Source organism: Zootoca vivipara, chromosome 6, assembly GCF_965207765.1.
Source record: "Zootoca vivipara chromosome 6, rZooViv2.hap1.1, whole genome shotgun sequence".
Lineage (NCBI taxonomy): Eukaryota > Metazoa > Chordata > Lepidosauria > Squamata > Lacertidae > Zootoca > Zootoca vivipara.
This window is the reverse complement of record NC_142589.1, coordinates 83,804,048-83,826,925: the sequence shown is the minus strand read 5'-3', so window position 1 is coordinate 83,826,925 and position 22,878 is coordinate 83,804,048. Positions and strand designations below refer to the sequence as shown.

General features: G+C 53.0%; 1 protein-coding gene across 1 annotated transcript; it reads right to left on the bottom strand.

The window, feature by feature from the left end:
• Nucleotides 1-4,241: 4,241 nt before the first annotated feature.
• On the bottom strand, nt 4,242-22,309 carry LOC118087075 (serine/threonine-protein kinase PLK2). Its single transcript, XM_035119378.3, has 15 exons — nt 21,693-22,309; nt 19,122-19,229; nt 16,893-17,009; nt 16,335-16,464; nt 14,052-14,139; nt 12,820-12,915; nt 12,309-12,507; nt 11,436-11,574; nt 10,717-10,784; nt 9,245-9,335; nt 8,446-8,517; nt 6,506-6,668; nt 6,234-6,363; nt 5,386-5,496; nt 4,242-5,260 (listed from the first exon to the last, which is right to left on the bottom strand). Exons 1-15 carry the CDS (start codon nt 21,804-21,806, stop codon nt 5,072-5,074), a joined length of 1,815 nt encoding a protein of 604 aa, XP_034975269.3. The 5' UTR covers nt 21,807-22,309; the 3' UTR covers nt 4,242-5,071.
• Nucleotides 22,310-22,878: the final 569 nt, after the last annotated feature.

Here is a 22,878-nt window from a genome sequence, read left to right as displayed (position 1 = left end):
TTTTGGGGCTGGACTTGGCATCCTTCATGGAGGGGATAAGGGAGCTTACAAAGGTGCTAGACCACATTGTCTTGGGTGTGATTCTGTGGAGAGTGTTTGTTTGTTTGTTTGTGTGTGTGTGTGTGTAAGGGAGAGGAAAGAGAGAAGAGGGGAAAGAAGGAAGGAAGGAAGGAAGGAAGGAAGGAAGGAAGGAAGGAAGGAAGGAAGGAAGGAAGGAAGGAAGGAAGGAAGGAAGAGGGGAGCCTCTAAACCCCCAGATTGTCCGTGTTCCCCTCTTGTACTTCCTTTCAATGGACCTGATCCTTTTCATAGAAGCTGTTTAGGGAAGCTTTTAATGTTTGATGGATTACTGTATTTTAATATTTTGCTGGAAGCCGCCCAGAGTGGCTGGGGAAGCCCATCCAGATGGGCGGGGTATAAATAATAAATTATTATTATTATTATTAATTATAAAAGCGTAGTGCTGAGGGGGACCCCAAGGGTCATCCATGCCAACCCGCTGCAATGCAGGAGTCTTGGCTCCAGCAGTGCCAGCTGCAATGCCCACCACTGACCTTTAGGGGGCAGCCTGGGCACTTCCATGCGCTCCTGGGGGACATCTGGGGGATGGAGTGTCCTGTGCATCCTTTGTCTGCAAAGACCCAGATCTCTGAGGAGGGGAGGAGGTCGGCGTTAATTTTAGGCCAGGCTCCGTTTCCAAACAGTGTTTATTAAAAGCCAGAGGGGTGTTTCTTCGTGCACACAGGGGGGGGGGGGAGGATTAAGTTTGTGGCTGGAGCACCACTTTGCGCTGGAGTGGGCCCAGGGCGCCTTATTCTGGGTACGCAGACGGGGCTAAATTTGTCCCTGGGGTGGGGGTCAGATTCCTGGGCTGCCAGCCTCCTCGTCTGTCTCGCCTGCCTCTGGATGTTTTGCCCTTCCTAGCATTTTGGCCAAATCTCTGCACTGCCACTCCTAGCATACCCCCCCAAAAAAACCCTCACTATTTTTGGCCTGTGGGTCTCCGCATGCTGCTCTGCTTGGGGGGCCTTGCAGCCATCTCCCGGCTTGCATTTCATGCCTGGACCCCTGGAGATGGAAGAGTGGGGGGTGCTGGCAAGCGGGTGGGGGGTCCATATCAGGTCCAAAACAAGTGTGACCTTATTAGGGCATGGGATTGAAGCGGGGGGGGGGAGAGAGAGATTGTTCCCCGCAATGTTGCCATGCCCTGCAGCTCCTGATTGGCATCTTGGCATCTTAAAACACCAAATTATTTTATTTTGGGTGAGGGTCCCTTGATTCCACAAGCCCCTCCAGCATTATAAAAACCAGGACATCCTCCTCTCCATCAAGAAGCTCCTGGCACATTTGAGCTCACCACACACACCGGCATCATAGAATTGTAGAGTTGGAAGGGACCCCGAGGGCAATCTACTCCAACCCCCTGCAAGGCAGGAATATGCAGCTGTCCCATGTGGGGATTGAACCGGCAACCTTGGCCTTATCAGCACCAGGTTCTCACCAACAGAGCTGTCTTTCTCTCCTGTCCTGGGCTACCTCTTGCAGTGAAGGGGCAAGCCAGAAATCGTGGGGGGAAAAACACCAAATCTGGCTGCCCTGGGAGGGGCCCCTCATCCTTCTTCCTGGGGCTGCTGTCGAGAATTGAAGGGGCGACCTTCTGCAATGGAAAGCTGGCATCTGTGTGGCCCTTGTGGGAATAGGATGCTGAGCCCTTTGGCCTCTTCCAGCAGCTCTGCTCCCTCTTCTGTAGGGGGCCTGGGCTAGCTCAGTCAGTAGAGCAGGAGACTCTTAAATCTCAGGGTCAGGTTCGAGCCCCACGTTGGGCAAAAGATTCCCGCGTTGCAGGGGGTTGGGCTAGATGACCCTCAGGGGTCCCTTCCATTCTATGATTTCTCAGGCTTTGGGGAGGGGGCTTTGCTTCATCTCTCTTCTCTCCTCCCTGTGCCTTGAGCCCAAATGATTGTTTCTGCTCCTTTCTCTCCCCATGCCTTTCTCTGGCTTAAAAATAGCAGGACCAAATTAACTGCACTCAGGCAGGAGTTCACAGGGTGGTGCAGGGGCAGCTCTGTGTGCATAGAGAATGCAGTGAAAGCACTGCGTCACAGGGGGCTGGGCTGGATGGCCTTTGGAGGCCCTTCCAACTCTACAGTGCTGTTTCTGTGGAATTGCAGGTTCCAGGAGTGAATTAGGTACATCTCGCCAGGGGGACGTGGAGGCCCTTGCCCCATATGTACCAGCCCAGGAGGCGCTGCGCCCCACACCACCACCCCCCCCGCCAACATCCAGCAGCCAAGACTGGTGGGATGGGGGACGAGGGACAGGGCCCCCGCCTCCTTTTTTTAACCCAGAGAATGTTCAGCGTCCCACTGGCTCTGGTCGTACTTATTTCAGGGCAGCTGTAAACTCGAAACACATTTAGCAAAGTTTACTATCTGGGAAGGGAAGGCATGGGCCGCATGTCTGAGCCTGCGGGGTGCGCAGGGGTGCAGAGCGGCATGAGAGCCCCACACCATATCCAGCCCAGGGCCCTGTCCTCACACCGCAACGAACCTTGGGATCCCGGTAGACTGCCTGTGGACCTGGAGGTTCCATAAGAAGAGCCTGGCTGTGGGATCAGGCCAAAGAGGCACAGTAGCCTGTTCTCTGCAGTGGCCAGATACGTCTAAGCACCTAGGAATTGAGAGACTGCCTCTGGAGCTGGAGGTTCCATAGAAGAGAATATGGTCGAGGGGGGCCCATCTGGTAAGCCCCCGATTTTCAAAGAATAAGCCCCCCAGCAGGACCTGAGTTCCAGGCACTGCCCAGTAGTTGTTTCCCGTTGTCTAGTATTCAATGGTAGACTGTACCTGGGCTTGGAGGCTCTACTATCCCATCCTGGTCTCATTCAGAAGCATTTGCTGTCTCCAAGAGACAGCTAAGTAGCCGCAGGTTCCAAGCTGGTCCCACCTGCGGTTTTGGCACCGCACAGAGTGGAGGGCAAGGGGCAAGTCGGGGGGTTGTAGTTGTAGGGGAGAGGCGGCTGGTGGAATTGCAGCCCTGGAGTCAAGAAGGGCTTTGAGCGGGACATGTCTCCCTGGGGTACAAGCGGAAGGTCTCGGGTTCGATTCCTGACATCTCCCTTGCCTGAAAGCCTGGACAGCTGCTGCTGGCCTCTGCAGACAATATGGAGCCCAACTCTGCACTCAGCTTTGTGTTAAGACCATGAGGACCAGAATCTTTTATCTCCAAAGACAAGCTTGGTGGACGAGCTCACCTGGCTTTGCACGCAGGTCCCGGGGTTGAATGTTGCTCCTCTGAAACCCCCAGAGAGATCCCGAGCAAGCGGGGAGGGGAGGGGAGCGGGGGCCTGATCCTCAGTGGAGCAGCCAATGCACGTGCCCCACGGCAGTCGCATTCCTGCGCCGTGTTTCCCCAGGAGGTGGTGACATGCTTGTCCCAAGGACCTTGTCGCTCCTGGAGGTTTAATCTGCAAAGGGAGGGGGGGCAGCGATGGGGGTGGCCAGGCGACCTTGGCTGGGGCGACTTTTTTCCACAGAAGGTGCACAGCATCACCCTATAGGGCTAACAGCCAGAGAGAGCCCCACTTCTCCGCTGCGCAGGAAGGATCCGCTCCGCAAGGCTAGGTTAGCCCACCTCCCAGGGGAAGCCGGTGGGGCAAAGATGAAGGGGGGGGCATTTGCCCCCCCCCCCGGTTGGTCTCTACTTTTGAGATTAGGAGATGTCTGCAAATCAGCCCTTTAAGTCAGAACCCTCAGGACTGGAATCTTAGTAGACCTTTGGGAATAAATACAAGCTTTTCTTCAAAACAGTGAGGACCAGAATCTTGCTTTGCCCCAAAGTAAATGTTCAGAGAACCATAGAATGGTAGAGTTGGAAGGGATCCCAAGGGTCATCTAGTCCAACCCCCTGCAATGCAGGAACCATTTGCCCAATGTGGGGCTCGAACCTGCAACCCTGAGATTAAGTCTCCTGCTCGACTGACTGAGCTATCATAGCCAAGTGGCAGATTGTTGGCCGGTCCTTTTGAGCCATCTCTGCTGGCCGGTGTAAGCAATATGGAATGAGAGGCAGTGGCAGTGTAGTGGTTAGAGCTCTGGGCTGGGACCTGGGATAGACCTGGGTTTGAATCCCAACTCAGTCATGAAGCCCCACCTTGGGGGCCAGTCGCTGGCTCTCAGCTTCACCTACCTCATAGGGTTGTTGTGGGGACAAAACAGGAGAAAAAAGCCTGAGCCACATGGTCTGAGTCATATTGCTTTAATTAAAAACAGGAATTTGGGAGGGAGCCGCTGTATCAGGACAGGGAACAGCTTAGCACTCGCCGCAGTCGTCATCGCCGCTGCTTGCCTGAGGTCGGCCACGGGCAAGAATCCTGCTCTGCCCACTGACCACCCTCCCCCCATTTCTCCCACACTCAACTTGCACCCCACATATCAAACCCCTCCAGCCACCAGAGACCCTCCTTCCCTTTCCTCGTCTTGGGGGTCCCCTTACTTTTCCCTCCTTGCCGGCTCCGCAGAACAACCACCCTCCGAGGATGGTGCCCAGCCAGCTTTTGGCTGGTTCGCACCCACAACCACCACAGCAATGTGTGGGAAGCCCCACCCCTGACCCCAAACCCCCTCGCCCCCCCTGACCACTGGCTGTCCAACCCCACCGGGAGGATGCCAAGTCAGGCTGCCTGGACCACAGCTGCCCCCCCTTTCTGTACCACTTGCTTATTATCCTCATAGATTTCTAGAGTTGGAAGGGACCCCGAGAGTCATCCAGCCCAACCCCCTGCAATACAGGAATATCCCACCCAACATGAGGTTCGAACCCGCAACCCAATCTGCCGTCTCCGCTGCCTCAGGCCTCATCCTGCCCTCGCTTGCCACCTGCTTGCTCCTAGGCTGCTCCTTACAAGACACAAGGATCCTGCCTGGATTTCCAACCCAGGCACAGAGCCCACCACCACCTGGCCCCCAACCCCACTTAGGGGGCAGAGCAGGATCTGGCCAGCAGCCTGCGAGTGACACGGCAGGGAGTGTAAGTGGGCTCAGGGAAAGTGGGGTGCGGGGTGCGGGGTCTGCTACAGGCAGTGCAGCATGCTCAGGGCATAGCTGAGGCGCTCTCGCAAGGGGACCGTCCAACCTCGCAGGGCCAACGTCTCCAGCGGGAAGGTCCTGCTCTGGCGCTGCCGGTCCACGAAAGTCAGGAGGTAACCCCCAGCTGACGTGGGGCTCAGCACGAGCTTGGTGCGGTCGTGGTAGAAGTTGACCTGGGAAGGGGGGGCAGAAAGGGGAGGGAGTGAGGGGTGTGTGTGGAAAACAACTTGGTGGAGAAGGAAAACCGGAATATGGAGACCCCCTCCTCACCACCCCACCCCACCCAGGTGACCCTTACCTGCAGGGTCCCGTCACTGAAGAGCATCAAAAGTGCCTCCTGGGACTTTGCAAAGTGCAGGAGGCAGAGGTTGTCCAGCGATGTGGTGGGACTTGCTTGCTGGTGACCCCCCTGGGGAAGGAGGAGGGGAAATCGTAGAATGGTAGAGATGGAAGGACTCCCAAGGGTCATGTAGTCAGTCCTACCCCCTGCCAGGCAGGAATCTTTTGCCCAAGGTGAGGCTTGAACTCACAACCCTGAGATTATGGGTCCCTTCCAACTCTACAATTCTGCTGGAATTTATTAAATAATAATAATAATAATAATAATAATAATAATAATAATAATAATTATTTATACCCTGCCCTTCCCAGTCAAGACCGGGCTCAGGGCGACTAACAACAAATAATATCAACACAAATATAAAAGAAACAATTCAGTTAAAACACAGATTAATACAATGTTAAAATTCAATTTTAAAATTAAAAATCTACGAAATAATTACGAAATAAAACCTTAGGGGAGGGTAACCATGGGGTCAGACTGCGTCAGTCCGAAGGCCAAATGGAACAGCTTTGTCTTTCAGGGCCCTAGTCTCCTGGGACAGAGCGTTCCACCAGGTCGGGGCCAGTACTGAGAAGGCCCTGGTCCTGGTCGAGGCCAGCCTAGCCACCTTGTGACTCGGGATCTCCAATATGTTATTATTTGTGGACCTTAATGTCCTCTGTGGCTCATACCGGGAGAGGTGGGATTTTATTCATATTGGATCATTTTTTTAAAAGAACTGGGGTTCAGAGGGGGCACAAGCTCTCGTCTCCAGGCGGGCCCCCCCCCCCCCGGTTGCCCGCCTCCCATCCTGCTCTGCTCACCTCCAGGAGTCGCTGCTGCATGTAGCGGCTGAAAAAGTGGAGAATCCCCATTTTCATGGCCAGCGAAGGCGGCACGTCTCTCCGCGGGAAGGATGAGGCCTCATGGAGCTCAGGGCAGTAGCAGACGCGCCTGGGACAGGGTGGGTGCAGGGAGGAGAGATTTTAAAGAAACCAGCAGGCAGCTCAAACCCAGCTTCTTTTCCTCTGCCCTCCTCAGCCCCTTCTGCGCTCACGAAGAGAGCAGGAAACAGTGTGGGGTGGGCAGTACTCACTGGCGTTGCGGGCAAAGAGCGATGTGGGTCCCATCGGCCAAGAGCACTCCGGTGGAGCCGTCCGAGAGCAGGTAGCTAAAGCCGTACTTGTTGGAATAGTCGACCCACTTGGTGACCATCTGGATGGGTCCAGTCCTTAGGGGCTCCTCGGGATCCTCTTCCGCTGCGGGGAGAAGGCAGGAAGGAAACGTTCAGTCAGATTTTATCCTTCCTCAGGTTTTATCCCCCTCCCTGCATTTTCTAAAATCGGGTCTGTACTTTATAGTCTATTTGCCAGTTGTCTTTGTCAAATAGAGAGAGATTTTACTTTCTTGGGCTCCTTGATCACTGCAGATGGTGACAGCAGTCACGAAATTAAAAGACGCCTGCTTCTTGGGAGAAAAGCAATGACAAACCTAGACAGCATCTTAAAAAGCAGAGACATCACCTTGCCGACAAAGGTCCGTATAGTTAAAGCTATGGTTTTCCCAGTAGTGATGTATGGAAGTGAGAGCTGGACCATAAAGAAGGCTGATCGCCGAAGAATTGATGCTTTTGAATTATGGTGCTGGAGGAGACTCTTGAGAGTCCCATGGACTGCAAGAAGATCAAACCTATCCATTCTGAAGGAAATCGGCCCTGAGTGCTCACTGGAAGGACAGATCGTGAAGCTGAGGCTCCAATACTTTGGCCACCTCATGAGAAGAGAAGACTCCCTGGAAAAGACCCTGATGTTGGGAAAGATGGAGGGCACTAGGAGAAGGGGACGACAGAGGATGAGATGGTTGGACAGTGTTCTCGAAGCTACGAACATGAGTCTGACCAAACTGCGGGAGGCAGTGCAAGACAGGAGTGCCTGGCGTGCTCTGGTCCATGGGTCACGAAGAGTCGGACATGACTAAACAACAACAACTTTATAGTCTCTTAGGGGTGCAGCAAAAAAAAAACAAACCCTGCTAGCCTATTTGCAAAGCTGAGCAGGGTCTGCTGTGTTTACAAATTGGGTGGGGGGAATGCAAGTTGAGATTCTTGCCTTGCAGGGGGTTTGACTAGATGACCCTTGGGGGGCACTTCTGATTCTACGATTCCGTTTTATTTATTCATTAGATTCCCATCCCGTCCTTCACCCAAAGATTGCAGGGTGGTTCAAAATGCAAAACGAGAACACAAAATGTGCAAATAAATTAAAACAAATCAATAGCACCCCTTCTGCAAACACATTTAAAAGAAGGCTTTGGCTGATTAACATCCTATGGCCTTTTAAATGTGTTGTTCGAGGGGGAAACATTTCTTCCGTGTGCTTATTGTGTTATGTAGTCCGTGGTTATTATATTGTAATTTAACATAGCAAACCACCCTAAGATCTGCAGATGAAGGGCAGGATACAATTTTAAATAACCACAATTCTGCTGCACTGCTTCTGATCTGAATCCAATAATGGCAGAGTCGGAAGGGACCCCGAGGGACATCCAGCTCAACCCCCTGCAATGCAGGAATCTTTCGCCCAACATGGGGCTCAAACCCATGGCCCTGAGATTAAGAGTCTCCTGCTCTACCAACCGAGCTCCCCCAGGTCAGAATAATAAGGGGCTCCTTTACTGACACCACCACCCCAAAAAATAATAATCTGGAAGAAATGAAGTCTGAAGATGGGATCCTCAACCTTCCTTTCCAATAGGTCCAGTTTCTCACTCCTCCAAGGTGCTGCACAGACATTTCCAGGCTGCGTGATGACCATAGCTGCCAAGTTATCCCTTTTTTTAAGGGATTTTCCCTTATGCTGAATAGGCTTCCTCGCGAGAAAAGGGAAAACTTGGCAGCTATGGTGATGACATGAGGGTGACCCCAAAGGTGGCCATTTAAGTCCGGCAGAGACAGGGGGGTGGGAAGTCAGAACGCAGCCGGTTCCTGGGCCTGGGCATGCAAAATATAGGGAGCCCACCCCCCACCCCCAGCCTCACCCAGGGGGATGGTCTTCAGGCAGGTCCGCAGAACGTCATCCACTTTCGCTATCATGCTCCTCTCGGCATCCGCTGGAGGAGAGAGAGAGATGGAGTGAGAAGCAGCGAGTGCTGGGAACCGTGCTGGGGGGGGGCAGCAGGGGGCAGACCCTCCACTTGCACCTCTGCCCCCCACAGGCTTCCCAAACCCTGCTGGTTCCTGGCCCCGCATTTCCTGAGCGCTTTGCTGCATCCAATGGCCCAGAACCTTGCTTCCTATATGGGGCAGCCGAGATGGGAAGCTGCTGCTGCAGCCTTGTCCTGAGCCAGCCCAGAACAGCAGAGGAATCCTAGAATCATAGAATTGTAGTCGGAAGGGACCACAAGGGTCATCTAGTCCAACCCCCTGCAATGCAGGAATTTTTCCCCAAGGTGGGGCATGAGTTTGGGGCTGCCTTTGTCACTGACCCCCACAAGCCTCCCACGGCGGCCACCCCCTTCTTCCCGGCTCACGCTTCCCTCTGGCTCCGTAGCCCAATTTTTCTGCATCTTTCGGCTCTGATAACCCCTGGAACCACAGAATGGTAGAACTGGAAGGGGACTCCAGGGGTCATCCAGCCCAACCCCCTGCAATGCAGAAACAGAGGGCAGCCTCCTGTCTTCCTATCTGTTTGGGTCTCTGGCAAGCGGCCCTATAGGCCGGAAAAAGGAGCTTCCTCACTGCTGTTCCGCCCAATCCTTGTATTATTTGGGGTCACGAGATCCACCAGACTCTCAGCCGCCAAGCACCCCAGTTCTTGGCCTCTGTGGCGCCACTCACCCTCCTCCCGGCTGACGTTCAAGGAGCCCCTCATGAGCAAGCAGACAGGGGCTGTGTCCTCCGTGGCATTCTGGTTCTCCTCTTCCACTTCCTTTCAGAGGACAAGAAGAAATAATAACAATAACAACAACAACAATAATAATAATTTTATTTATACCCCGCCCTTCCCAGTCAAGACCGGGCTCAGGGCGGCTAACAACAAGAATATCAAAGCAAGCATAGAAGAAACAATTCAATTAAATTAAATACAATGTTAAAATTCAATTTTAAAATTAGGAATCTACAAGTGCAACCTCATTTAAATATCTGTAGGATTTATCCTTAGGGGAGGGTAACACCGGGGTCAGACTGAGTCAGTCCAAAGGCCAAACGGAACAGCTCCGTCTTGCAGGCCCTACGAAAAGATGACAACTCCCGCTGGGCCCTAGTCTCCTGAGAGAGAGCGTTCCACCAGGTCGGGGCTAGTACTGAGAAGGCCCTGGTCCTGGTCGAGGCCAGTCTAACCACCTTGTGACTCGGGATCTCCAGTATGTTATTATTTGTGGACCTTAATGTCCTCTGCGGGGCATACCGGGAGAGGCGGTCCCGTAGGTGCGAGGGTCCTAAGCTGCATAAGGCTTTAAAGGTCAAAACCAGCACCTTAAACCTGACCCTGTACTCCACCGGGAGCCAGTGCAGCTGGTAAGAAAGAAGCAGCCCGTAAAGCCCACAAAACGGTGGACTGGGACGCCCCACTCCAGACCCCACCGAGGATCTTCTACATAGGGGGGGGGGAAGAGGGGGGGCACTCCCCTACGAACTTCATATATTGTTTGTGCCTGGACATCACTTGGCGCCATTTGGAATCACCAAATTTGTATCTGCGGAGTGTTTGTGTCCATCTCATCCATAGTCCACCTTTCCTCAAGGAATCATAGTAGAGTTGGAAGGGGACCCCCAGGGGCCATCTAGTCCAACCCCCTGCAATGAAGGAATATGGGGGGATTGCACCTGCAGCCTTGGAGTTATCTGCCCCATGCTCCAACCAATGGAGCTATAATCTCATTATGTTCCATCTCTGGTTTTTCAGATCAAATGATTTCCCAGACTATTTATGGATGCTGCCTTTGTCCTGCTTCCCCCCCCCGGGGGGGGGACATGTTCTCGCTCACCTTGGCAGCTGTAGCTGCTCTCCCCTTACTGCCGAAGGAAAGACAGAGGCAGGGCAACCTGGGCTTGCCTCCAGCCAGTCATGTAAATCCAGTGAGATTCTAGCCAGGGACTTCCTGGCTCAGTCTCACAAATCAATCCACCAATTGATCAATCTCCGTGATATGGGCAGTTCCCGCACACAAGGACGCCAAGAAGATCCATTTGGGGGCACTCACTCAAGACTACCAAAGTCCATGGGGTCACGAAGAGTCGGACACGACTAAACGACAACAACCAAAGTCCAACCCTGATTGATTGACACACATGGAGCCATTTCTTACCAGGCTGGGGGTCTTGGCAGGTGTCCCATGGGGCGGCATCCCTTCCGCTTCCTGGGGTGGGGGGCTCACTGGAGGAGAGGCAGAAGAGGGACCCCATTACATTCGCAGCCTTTGGGGGGGGCCGCACTCCCTGATGGCTCAGCCATCCAGGGGAAAGAGGATGGGGTCATGGGTGGGACCCGGACCCTTCCCTCTGCCCAGTAAAGCCAATTTAAAATCAAAATAGATTTTGCATTTCGATTTGCTTCATATTTGGGGCATGCACGTCCCTGCCCTTTTGCATGGCACCTGACTCTCCCCTTACTTGGGACTGAAGGATTAATTGAGGAAAGCAAGGTTGCCTCTGAGCCTGTGGCGAGCGCTGTCCCCTTCTTCATACAGGGTGTCACTAAACTGTGGAACTTTGGAACAGCCATGGCTCTTCTGAGAGAACCTCCTGGTCTAGAGGCAGTCTATCATGAATCCTAGATTGTTAGAGAATTTGGCCACTGTGGGGACAGGAATCTGGACTAGAGGGCCCCCCCTTGGGCCTGATCCAGAGGTTATCCTGTTACATTGCCTCTTACCCAGGGCTCCATTGAAAAGCGAGGTTGCCTCTGAGTACTGTACGTGGAGAGCGCTGTCCCCTCTCTGCTAGACTGTGGAGGGTGGTCTCCCATTTGGGGGAGAGTCCCTGATGGCCACTTCACACACACACACACCCGCAAGCGAAGGCTCACCCGTCCGAGTCTCCTGGCACAGGGAGCCACGCAGGAAAACCTTCGCCGCTTTCTGGAAGAACTTCCTCAGCGGGTTGGGAAGCACGAAGAGCGGGGCAGAATGACAGGCGCGGGAAGGCAGCTGGGTCGGGGTGAAGCCCTGGCGAGAGAGGAAGAGCATGGTGAGTCCCTTCACGCTCCCAAGCCGTGCTTGCAAAACGGGGAAGCCGCAGAATGCGAGAGAACATCCTGGTTGCTCAAGGCAAAGGGAGGAGGAGGTGTTGGAAGCTGAAGAAGTAACAGGTCTTAGTGAGCGGGGAGAGTCTGTGGCAGAGAGAAGTCCAGACTCAGAGGCAGGAGCTGAAGCAGGAGAGGAAGGAGGCCAAGAGGCAAAGAGGGGAAGAGCCATGGGGGTCTCCCCCTCCTGCTGCGAGAAGCTCCCCTCCCCGCTGGTCTCCCAGAACCAGGAGAGGCATGAAAAGGGTGGAGGAGAGGTTGGCTTAGTCTCTGATTGCTTGGGAAAGACCCTGGAGAGGAGGGGACGAAGACGGCTGTGAGGAGCCAGGGAGCTTCCATCTCAGCAACTGACTTCCATGCAGTGGGACCACCAGGAAGGAGCTGTTCTACTCACTAGGCCAAGTCTGTGCAGATGGTGGTTTTGCTAGCAAACAGTTCACTCTAACTTGGAACTGCAGTATGGGGGCAGAGCCTAAGACTCTGGTAGTCAGTGTCTGGGTAGTCTCCCCGGGTGCAAGCTAGTTTCCAACGGCCTCATGAGAACTGGGATCTTAGCTCATGTTCATCTGCTCAGCCTGCTGGGAGAGATCCCAAGTCAGAGATCCTGCAGAGCCACCGCTGCTGCGTCTGGGAGCTGCTTTGTCCCTGGGCACCTACCTGGGTGAAAAACTCGTGGGCAAGGGTTTCTTCCAGGGTAGGCCGTGCTTCAGGGTCGGGGGCCAGCAGCTTCCCAATGAGGCCCCTGGCGCTGGGTGAGAGGCGGCTGGGGGTGGGGTAGCGCCCTTCCCGGATGCAGCGGTACATCTCCTGCTTGTGGGTGATCTCAAAGGGGGAGCAGCCAGTGAGAGCCGTGTACCTGGTGCGGGCAAGGAAAAAGAAGCAGTGGGTCGGCCAGAGAGCCAAGGAGGGGACCCCATAGATCCTTTATTTCATTTTGTACATAAAACATAGAGAATGACTAGCAAAAAAAAAGCAAAAACAGACCTAGAGGCATGTAGGATAACTCAGTTGGTAGAGCAGGAGACTTAATCCCAGGGTTGTGGGTTCGAGCCCCACCTTGAGCGAAAGATTCCTGCATTGTAGAGGGTTGGACTAGATGGCCCTGGGAGGTACCTTCCAAGTCTGCAATTCTGCAATTCTATTATTCCTTCCCACCAGATTTACTTACATGATGCAGCCAAGGGCCCAGACATCCGACTTGAACGAGTGCCCCTTTTTGGCAATGACTTCGGGAGCCAGGTAATTGGGGGTCCCACAGACCACTCTGTGGGGAGAGGAAAGACCCTTTAGGGAGGGGGGGAAGCAACAGCAACACAGATCAAGCCAGGCTTCCCTTCTGCATGCAGAACAGGTGCTGTAGAGCTGCAAATCCAGCAAGATGCTAGTCCTCATTGTTCTGAATTAAACAGGAATAGAGGAAGTTTCCTTATACAGAGTCCAGCCATTGCTCCATCTATCCCAGCACTGACCGGCAGCAACGACTCTCCAGGGTTTCAGACTCAGCCATCTCTCTCAGTCAGTCCTGCCATGGACCCTGCCACCTTCTGCATGCCTGGCAACTGTTCTGCCCCTGGGCTGCAACCTTCTTCTACCAGCAAGAAGGTGGGAGATTTGAACCCACAACCAGATGAAAAACCAGATCAGATTTGCTGCAGACCCCTTCTCCTCCGTGGAGGTCTGGGCAAGGCGTGCTCTGGAGAGTTGATGGATCTTGGTGGATATAGAGTGGTACCTCGGTTTACGAACTTAATCCGTTCTGGAAGTTCGTTCTTAAACCAAAACCATTCTTAAAATGAAGCGCACTTTCCCTAACGAGGCCTCCCACTACCGATGCCCTTCTACCGTCTGGATTCTGTTCTTAGGCTGAGGTAAAGTTCACAAAATGGGACACTACTTCCGGTTTTGCAGAGTTCGTAAATTGAATTGTTCGTAAACAGGACTGTTCTTAAACCGAGGTACCACTGTATAAGCTTGCTTTCCTCCACATCCTGGGAGAAATTAGGGGTCCTTCTGTGCCCCATCAGAAACGGAGGCTGCAGAATCACTCAGGAGTAATCCCATTCGGAACAAGGGGTTTCCCTTCCGAGGAAACATACAAAAGTGTAAGACTAGGACGTGGGAGAGGCCAGTGTTCACCTCTTGCCCCCTCAGGCAGGAATCTCACTGGGTGAGCTTGGGGACCAGTTGCTGCCCCTCAGTCTGGCTTACCCAGTGGTCATTGTGGGGCTCAAGCGGGGAGGGAGGGGGGAGAACCAGTCATAGGGCCCCCTGAAGTGGGGTGCAAATGCATCAAAGGAATGAATAACCAAATATTGCAACTCCAAGCCTTTAATGTCTGCCTTTACCCCACCAGGAAATCCAAGGTCCCCCTTCTCTGCCCAGCCACCCCATAATACTCACCCTCTCCTCCGGTTGGCCTGCTCCTCACGAGTCGCCAGCCCCAGGTCCCCAATCTTCACCTGCATGGTCTTCGTGATGAAGAAGTTACCTGAGCACATGAAGAGTTCAGAGGGATAGAGAGTCCCATCCTTTCCCACACTAAATGCCGGACAGGTGTTCCCAGAAAAGAGTCGGGGGGGGGGTCCAGGGAGATCCGGGTTCAGATCTCCCCACTCAGCCATGAAACTCCCTGTAGGCCAGTCACAGTCTCTCAGCTTGGCCTGCCTCGCAGGGCTCTTGTGAGGACAAACCGGACCAAGGTTTGTGCACTCCTTTCAGAAAAGAAGGAATAGAATGAAGAATAAACTTGGAGGCTGCACTGGGAAACAACTGGGGTGGTCAGTGGGTGCCTTTTTTTACCTTTGAGGTTTTAGCATGTTTTTATATCTGCTGGAAGCTCTCCAGAGTGGCTGGGGCAACCCGGTCAGATGGGTGGGGTACAAATAATAACATTACTGTATGGAGAGTTCCGTTGGCAAGAGCTTGGTGCTGACAATGCCAAGGATACAGGTTCAACCCCTGTCAGGGACAGCTGAATATTTCTGCATTGCAGTGGGTTGGGCTAGATGACCCTCAGGGTCCCTTCCAACTCTACAAATCTATAATTCTATGATTGGAAAAGGGAGGTGTGTGTTACAATAAGTTCACTTTTTCAAAGAATGGGTTTCCTTGTGCAAGAATGGCCTGTGACCTCAATTTTCTGGCATGGGACCGAATCCTACCCCAAAATAGTGACAGTCTGGTCTGGAGGCCCTGCAGACCTCTGCAGAAGCAAACCAGGATGGGTGCTGTGGTCTGCTAGGAAAGGTCTTCATCTCGCCTCCCACCTTTCCCTTGTTAAATTTGCAAATAAAAATAAATTTTGCAAAAGCACGACTTCTTGATAAGCAGGCTGTCTGGAAGACCTCGGTCTCTTTGCAAATGCACGATGCCGGCTGGAGGATCAGTATACGGAGACACTTGTGCATGTGTGTGAGAGAGATCCTTGCTCTGCCCTTGCAGGCTAAATCAGATCAGCGTTCGCACTCAGAGCCTCCCACCCCTGGTAATAGTGCCATGAGGTCACCCTGCAGGCATTCACTCTGCCCCCACCAGAGTCGTCTTGGGCTGCTGTGTATATTTTTAACCCCCTCTCCAAAGCCCAGGAGGGTCCCAGGACAGAGAGCAAATTGGGGGCACTGGGTGATTAACTCTTCCTGCACTGCAGTACCAATAATGGCATCCCATCCCTTGGGCTGGTGGGTGTGAGAGCAAATCGGCTCTTCTGCTGCAGAAATAAGGAGCGGATCTTTCCAGGCGATGAAGGCAGAGAAAGGACCCTTCACACCTTGCATGCATTTCTCAGCTTTCACATTCCAAAAACAAGAGGTGCTAAAAAGTTGCAACATGATTTGAAAGCTGTTTTGCTTCAGTTAATATAGTTTAATTTCGCCTGGTAAGTGAAATGTGCATAAAAATGCATAGAAATGCGGTGATTAAAAAAGACTGCCAACTAATTGCAGTTATATTATAGATCAGGGGTCAGCAAACTTTTTCAGCAGGGGGCCGGTCCACTGTCCCTCAGACCTTGTAGGGGGCCGGACTATATTTTGAAAAAAAATATGAACGAATTCCTATGCCCCACAAATAGCCCAGAGATGCATTTTAAATAAAAGGACACATTCTACTCATGTAAAAACATGCTAATTCCTGGACTGTCCGCGGGCCGGATTTAGAAGGCGATTGGGCCACATCCGGCCCCCCGGGCCTTAGTTTGGGGACCCCTGTTATAGATTATTATAGATTGTTCTTGTTATTTATTACCTAGCATTTTCAGAAGGCGAAATTAAAATTCTTTGGTTTTTCCAAAAGCTATTTAGGTGCACCTTCATCAAACATAGACTTGCCAAGCTAAATGTTGTCCCATCACAAAATGTTTTTCCCAGCAGAATTCCTCAGGCCCCAAAGCCTATTTCTAAGACCCATCACTGAAGAAATTTGCAAAACTTTAGTTTTGCCCTCTAAAATGACACGCCCTGTCATGAACCTTAAAAATCTACAGGCGGTACACTGGGGGTGGGGGGTGGGGTTGTTGCTCTGAGCCATTGGGGCAGAACTGGTGTCTTGTAGTGGTGTGGAGCATGGGCTATGAGGCTGGTGGTACGACTCCTCCCCTAGCACCCCATACAGGTCCCATGGATGTGACCGCAGCGCACCCAGAAATGGTTCATTGGAGGCCCCTTCCCCCAGCCGCCAGACACCTACTCAGCTTGAGGTCCCGGTGAATGATGCCTTGATGGTGGAGGTACTGCAGGCCAGCGATGACTTGCTTGAGGTAGAAGCGGACCTCGGGCTCCGTCAGCGTCTTGCGGGCTTTCAGGATGTGGGCCAGGGACTGGAGAGAGAGAGAGAATATCAGGGTTTTAGCAGCCTCACTCCAAATCTGTTGAATTGCCTGCCCTTTTGTGCAATGTGAAAGAGGGTGAACTGAGACTGTAGAAAAGGATGGGGCTCCTGTACCTTTAGTCATGAGCTACCTGGTGAAATTCCTTACTCAAGGGGCAGAAGCTCTGTTTGGTTTTGCACCGGGGAGAGCATGGGGTGGGCAGCCGGGGACAAAATTGGTTGCAGACTCTCCCCATTCTGTTGGGGAGAGAGTGGCTTTAGCCAGGCCAGCAGAGAATTGTAGAAGTGTAGAGTTGGAAGGGACGCCAAAGGTTGTTTAGTCCAACCCGCTGCAAGGCAGCAATGCAACTGCAAGGAGATGGAAGGCGGGTCAGCACAGCAAAGAAAGCTTCACCCTGCAATCTCTCGTTTTCTCACCTTCCGGCTGCAGTACTCCAGGACCATGTAGATGTTCTCCTGGTCAGCAAAATGCCGGTGGAAGCCGACAACATTCCTGTGCTTGAGCTGGCTGTGCAGCTCGATCTCGCGCTCGACCTGCAGGGGGTGGGGGGAGAAAACCACGAGGTTCCTGCTGAAGCGCCAACAGAGACACCCCCCACCTTGCGCCAGCAGAGAGGAGAGGAGTCACGGGTTCAGGTGCTGGAGTCAGCGAGAAACTCAGCAATATCCACAGTACTGTATATGTATTTATGACATCCAAGGACAAAGGAGAGCAAAGCGAATGGAGAATCTGCAACGAGAAAGGAAGGCGACGGCCTCTGCCTCTGCTAGAGACTCTTGCCCTTTACCCCCCCCCCCCATTTTCACGGTCTCTCCACTTTCCAGAATCTTAGACTGGAAGCTCTTTGGGGCAGGGTCCCTTTGGAGCCTCTGCGACAGACGAGGGCTGCCTCTTAGCTCACATCCTATGTGACTGGGTGCTTTTTGCAATATTCCCTGCCCCAAGGATCTTCCAGGATCCCAGGATGGCAAGGGTGCAGTGTGGGGGACTGGGGGGTCGTGGCCCTGGGCGCACAATTTTGAGGGGTGTAAAACAGGCGCTGGCATCCAGTCCTTCCCTGTCTGCCAATGTGCCCGGAGCCCAGCCTGGCCCAGCTGCCATGTCCCCAGGCCCCTTGCAGAATGGCCACCTGGCCCGCACTTGCTCCTTGGATGGTGAGGACAGAGGGAGGCAGACAAGGGGCAGCCTCAGCATGGCCTGGTGCAACACTCCTCTCCACGGGCATGATTGGGGGGGGATTTGCCTGCCATGGGCCACGTCAGCTGGCCGGACTCCCCCCTGTGCAGGTGGGCAGTGCCCCGGACACCAGCAATGCACACTAAGTTGCTGGCTGGGTAAAATGTCATGGGAAAGTGGAGGCAGGAAGCTGCTCTGGGATCAGGAGGGGCAGGGTCATGGCACATCCATCACAGATGCATTTGCTTCACAGATAATAATTAATAATAATTTGATTACTTATACCCCACCCATCTGGCTAGGTTTTCTCAGATTTGAGAAAAGCCCTGCAGCAGGTGGATCAGGCCCTTTGAAGCTAGCATCCTGCCCTCACAGGAGCCAACCAGACACCCCAAAGGGAAACTCGCCAGCAGGACCTGAGAGCAGCAGCCTTCTCCCACTCCAGCGTTCTAAGATAGGCTGGCTCTGTCCATGGAGGCTCCATTGAGGAATCATAAGAAACTAAAAAGAGCTCGACTTTAGCCTGGATCAGACTCAAAGGGGGCCCGGCCCATCTATTTCAGTCTTCTCTTCTCATAGTGGCCAAATACCCCTAAGAACCAAACAATCGAGATAGACTGCCTCTGGACCTGGAAGTTCCATCAGAGTGTAAGAAGAGCCGGCTGGATCAGGTCAATGGCCCATTTTGCCCAGCATCCTGTCCTCAGAGTGGCCAACCATTATGAGAAACCCACAAACAGGATCCGAGCATGAGAGCAACTTTCCCCTCCAGCAGTTTCCAACAACTGGGATGCGGAAGCCTCTGACTGTCAAGACAGAGCATAGCCATTATGGCTGGTAGCCATCCAAAGCCGCCTCTCCTCCTTGAATTTGTCCGATCCTCATTTCAAAGCCATCCAAGCTGGTGGCCGTCAGTGTCTCCTGTGGGAGGGAGTTCCAGAGTTTAACTCTGTGCTGCCTTCTTTAATCTCCTGGAATTTCAGCTTTGCCCACGAGTTCCAGTGTCAGGAGAGGAAGAAAAGCTTCCTTCTGCCCACTTTCTTCCACTTTGCATGATTTTAAGCCTTGTTTAAGTGCTCGAGTGCAGAGGAACGCCACCCTTTGGGTGGGAATAAAGGGGTCAGGAAAAGTGTGTGTCCCCCAATATTGAGAAAGGAGAGGAAGGGCCTTCCTTAAAGTATTTTTATCCTGCTCTCCAGCTAAAAAAAAAGAGGCTTGCAATCGAGAAGACATAGCATGAAAGGAAAAATGGTGGGGAGGGAGGAGGGCAAATGAAGGAACCCGTTTTTAGCAGCAAATTTTAAAAAGGGAGGTGGGGTGCTTACTGGCATTGGAGAGGGAAGGAGAGCCCTCCTCCAACACAGGGGCACCCAGCTAAAGATGGCACCAACTATAATAATCATTTGTATCATGATGCTCAACCCACTGGCTCCCCCACTCCCCCACCCCATGATCACATCTGGGCTCACCTTCCCTCGGTTGTCCAGCCTGGAGACCTGGGACTGAGGCACGACCTTCACGGCATAGACCTTGTTGGTGGAGGTGTCTGTGAACTTGTAGCATCTCCCAAAGGCGCCCTGAGGGGAAACAGATGAAAAGGGTGGGGGTGGGGGTCAGCCAGGGACCAGGGCAGGTGGGGGACTCCATTTGTTGCAGGGAGCGTGGGGGGGCTGTGTGTCCCCTAAAGCACACACACACAGAGGCTTGATTAGTTGTGAATCCTGTATTGCAGGGGGTTGGACTAGATGACCCTCGGGATCCCTCCTAACTCTACAATTCTATGATTCATTTCCTGGCTCCAAAGCCAGGTTTGTGCTGCTGCTTCCCTCTGGTCACAGGCTTGTCCTGCCTCAGATGGATGGCCTCTGAGGTCACCAAATTCCGAGGCCATCAATTCAGACCCATAGTGTGAGGTCCACCTCCGAGGGCCTTCTGGCGGTTGCCTCCCTGCGAGAAGTGAGGTTACAGGGAACCAGGCAGAGGGCCTTCTCTGTGGTGGCACCTGCCCTCCTGTCAGATGTCAAGGAAATAAAGAACTGTCTGACATTGGAAGACATCTGAAGGTTTAGGGAAGTTTCTAATGTTTGATGTTTTATCGTGTTTTTAATATTCTGTTGGGAGCCACCCAGAGTGGCTGGGGAGGCCCAACCAGATGGACGGGCTATAAGTAATAAAATTATTATTATTATTATTATTATTATTATTATTATTATTATTATTATTATTATTATTTCCAACCCCCTTCCACGCAAGGCAGGAATATCAACTCAAGCATCCAGGCCACCCAACCTCTGCTTAAAAACCTTCCAGGAAGGAGAGTCCTCCACCTTCTTCAGAGGTCGTCCTGTCTAACAATCCTTAGAAAACCAGTTCGCTCCATCTTCCATGAGGCAGATATCTCCTCTCAGCCTCCTCTTCTCCAGGCTAAACACCCCCACCTCCCGTGGAACAAGTGCGCCAGAGGAATGGCCGCAGCATACCTGCTCGGCATGCAGATTAGGAGACCCAGTATCTGAAGACCCAGTATCTGAAGATTAGGAGACCCAGTATCTGAAGAAGTGTGCATGCACACGAAAGCTCATACCAAAATATAAACTTAGTTGGTCTTTAAGGTGCTACTGAAGGAATTTTTTTATTTTGCAGGAGACCCAGGGTTCAAGCCCCGCTGGCGTCTCCAGGTAAGGATTCACCCCGGATCAAGGGGCATCTCCTGCTCAAAAACCAAAGCAGACTGCTTCTCCTGCTCCCCATTGGCTAGTGCTGGAGTGGGCGGGGCTTTCTCCCCCACCTGTAGCTAGCCCGGCATGCCCGACCCCATCCGGGAGAAAGCGGAGCAGATCCAGAGTGAGAAAGGGGCGGGTGGGAAATCCCCCAATCCGGATGTCTCTGGGCTCAAGCTGAGAAAAGGGCTCAGACGCGCAGGGCTCCTGAGTCCTGGGGGCGTGGGTGGGTGTTGTGACTTGACAGGGGGAGAGCGGGAGTCCCGGCTCCCCGAATGCAAAACATCGACCCACTCCGAATTAAGCACGTGTAGACACTGCACTTCTCATCATGTACAGTATTTGCAAAACAAAGCTGGATGATGAAGGATTCTGTGGGACCCTGAAGATTGCCGGCTGCTTGGGAGAGAAATCGATCTGATCCTGACAGCAGAATTGCCTTGTTGTGGATTTTTTGGGGGGGAGGGCATAGTTGCCTTTTGTGCCTTTGACCCCCATCCCGCAGTTCCCCAAATAGCCCGTCCCGGGCTTGGAGGTCCGGAAAGACCGAGAGAGCCGCCTCGTCGCGGCTCTACCCAGAACTCCGGGCACTGCAAAGACAGACGCGCAATGTCTAATGTTCTGGTTACAGGTAGGTAGCCGTGTTGGTCTGGATCGAAGTAAAATAAAAAAAATTCCTTCAGTAGCACCTTAAATGGTTCCTGAAATCCTTCGGCGTGGGGAGACCAGTGGAAGAAGAAAGACGCAGGAACCCAAAATGTGAACCTAGTCAATGCACAGTTCAAGAAAAACTAGGTTTTGCATATTTAGATGCGTGAATTGAAAATGCGCACGCACGCGTGTGTGGAGTGTGAAATGAACCCCATGTTTCGTTCCAGGGGGTCCAGAGGAAAGAAAACAGGCTGGGTGGATAAGATCTAGGACCCGGACGCCTGGGTCCTGTGCTCAATCCTGGGAGGGAAAAGGGCCACCTGATTCTCCACAAGAGTTCTTCTTGCGTGATCTCTTCACCTGGTGACTCAGTTTCCCCCAAGGGGGAGGCGTCATTCTTGCAAATCCCCCCCCCCCAAAGAGAGCAAACTTTCTTGCTGCCGCCACCCCACACCGCTTTGAAAGTGGGGGTCTCTGTCTGCGCCTGTTCCAACAGGCCCATTTCCACCCGACGCATCCCTGCAAACGAGCTAAGAGGGCAGAAAATCCCGCAAACGTCATCTAAAAATGCCAAAAAATTAGAGTTGCAATTCATAACCGAGGTTGCAAAATCCCCAAGCCAAGCGAAAAGGAAAGGAAATTGCAAAAATAACAATAGAATTAGTTTACCTTCCCCAAAAGCTGCCCTCTCTTGTAAAGCGTCCCCGTGCTCGGGTCCTCTATGAAGTATTTGAGGCTCTCGCCTTCTGCCCTTCTCCAGGCGGGGTGCTCCATCCTCCCCATCGGGTGCCCCCACCCACCCACCCACCCTCTCTCTTTTTTGCAAACTCCTCCGGCTGCTCCTTAAGAGTCTCTGGCCAGGAGGGAGCCGGTGCCAGGTCCTCTTATAAGGCGGGGTTGGGGGTGGAGAGAAAGGGGGCCGGCCAGTGGGGCCTCCCCTGCCCAGGCAGCCTCCTCTGCCCATTGGAGGGCCGGGGATGCGCGATCCGGAGCAGAAGCGGCGCAGCACCCGGACAAGACGCCGGCCGGGAGGAGTGCGGAGAAATGGCAAACTGGAGCGAAAGGGACCGGTCTAAAGAGCTGCGCTCGGTTCTTCGGCGGACTTCCAGCATCCGGATTGTAGGTCCAAGGGGTGTGGGCCCACCTGCTCCAGCACCCTGGAAGTCCAGAGACAGGCGAGGTCCAGGTAGGTGCCCCCCACCCGTGGGCAGTGGAACCCCAAAGTCTCCCAGGCGAAATCCCAGCAGGGTAGAGGTTCCGCCAGTGCTGAGTTGAAGGGTTTGTCTGTCCAGAGGTGGGCGGGGGTGAGCGTTTCGCCTTATGGGCTGGGTGGGACTTCTCTCCCCATAACCAGTCGGGGGTCGGGTGGGGATGCTGATGGACCTACACATGGTGCCTGTAGCTGGCTGAGGCCGATGCGGCACCTGCGCCCCCTTCTGGACAGAGGTATTAGTCATTCCTTCGTTACCCTTACAGTATTGATTTATTGGAGGCCGTCAGAGAGATGCTTCTAAGATAAACAATTCTACAAAGGGATAGTAAACGAACACGTAATTTAGGAGCACTGTGTTTCTATTTTGGGAGCCTTGCAGGTCGTTGTTTGAAACGTAAGATTTTTAAAGTCCCACCCAATTGCGTAAAATTGTTCTCCTGTCCTGAGTCTTTCATCATGCAAATTTTGTGGGTTAACCTTTCCCCATTTGCAAGGTCTCCTAAGCAAAATAGAAAAAAATTCCTTCAGTAGCACCTTAAAGACCAACTAAGTTTTTATTTTGGTATGAGCTTTCGTGTGCATGCACACTTCTTCAGATACACTAGAAACAGAAGTGTCAGACCCTTATATATATATACAGAG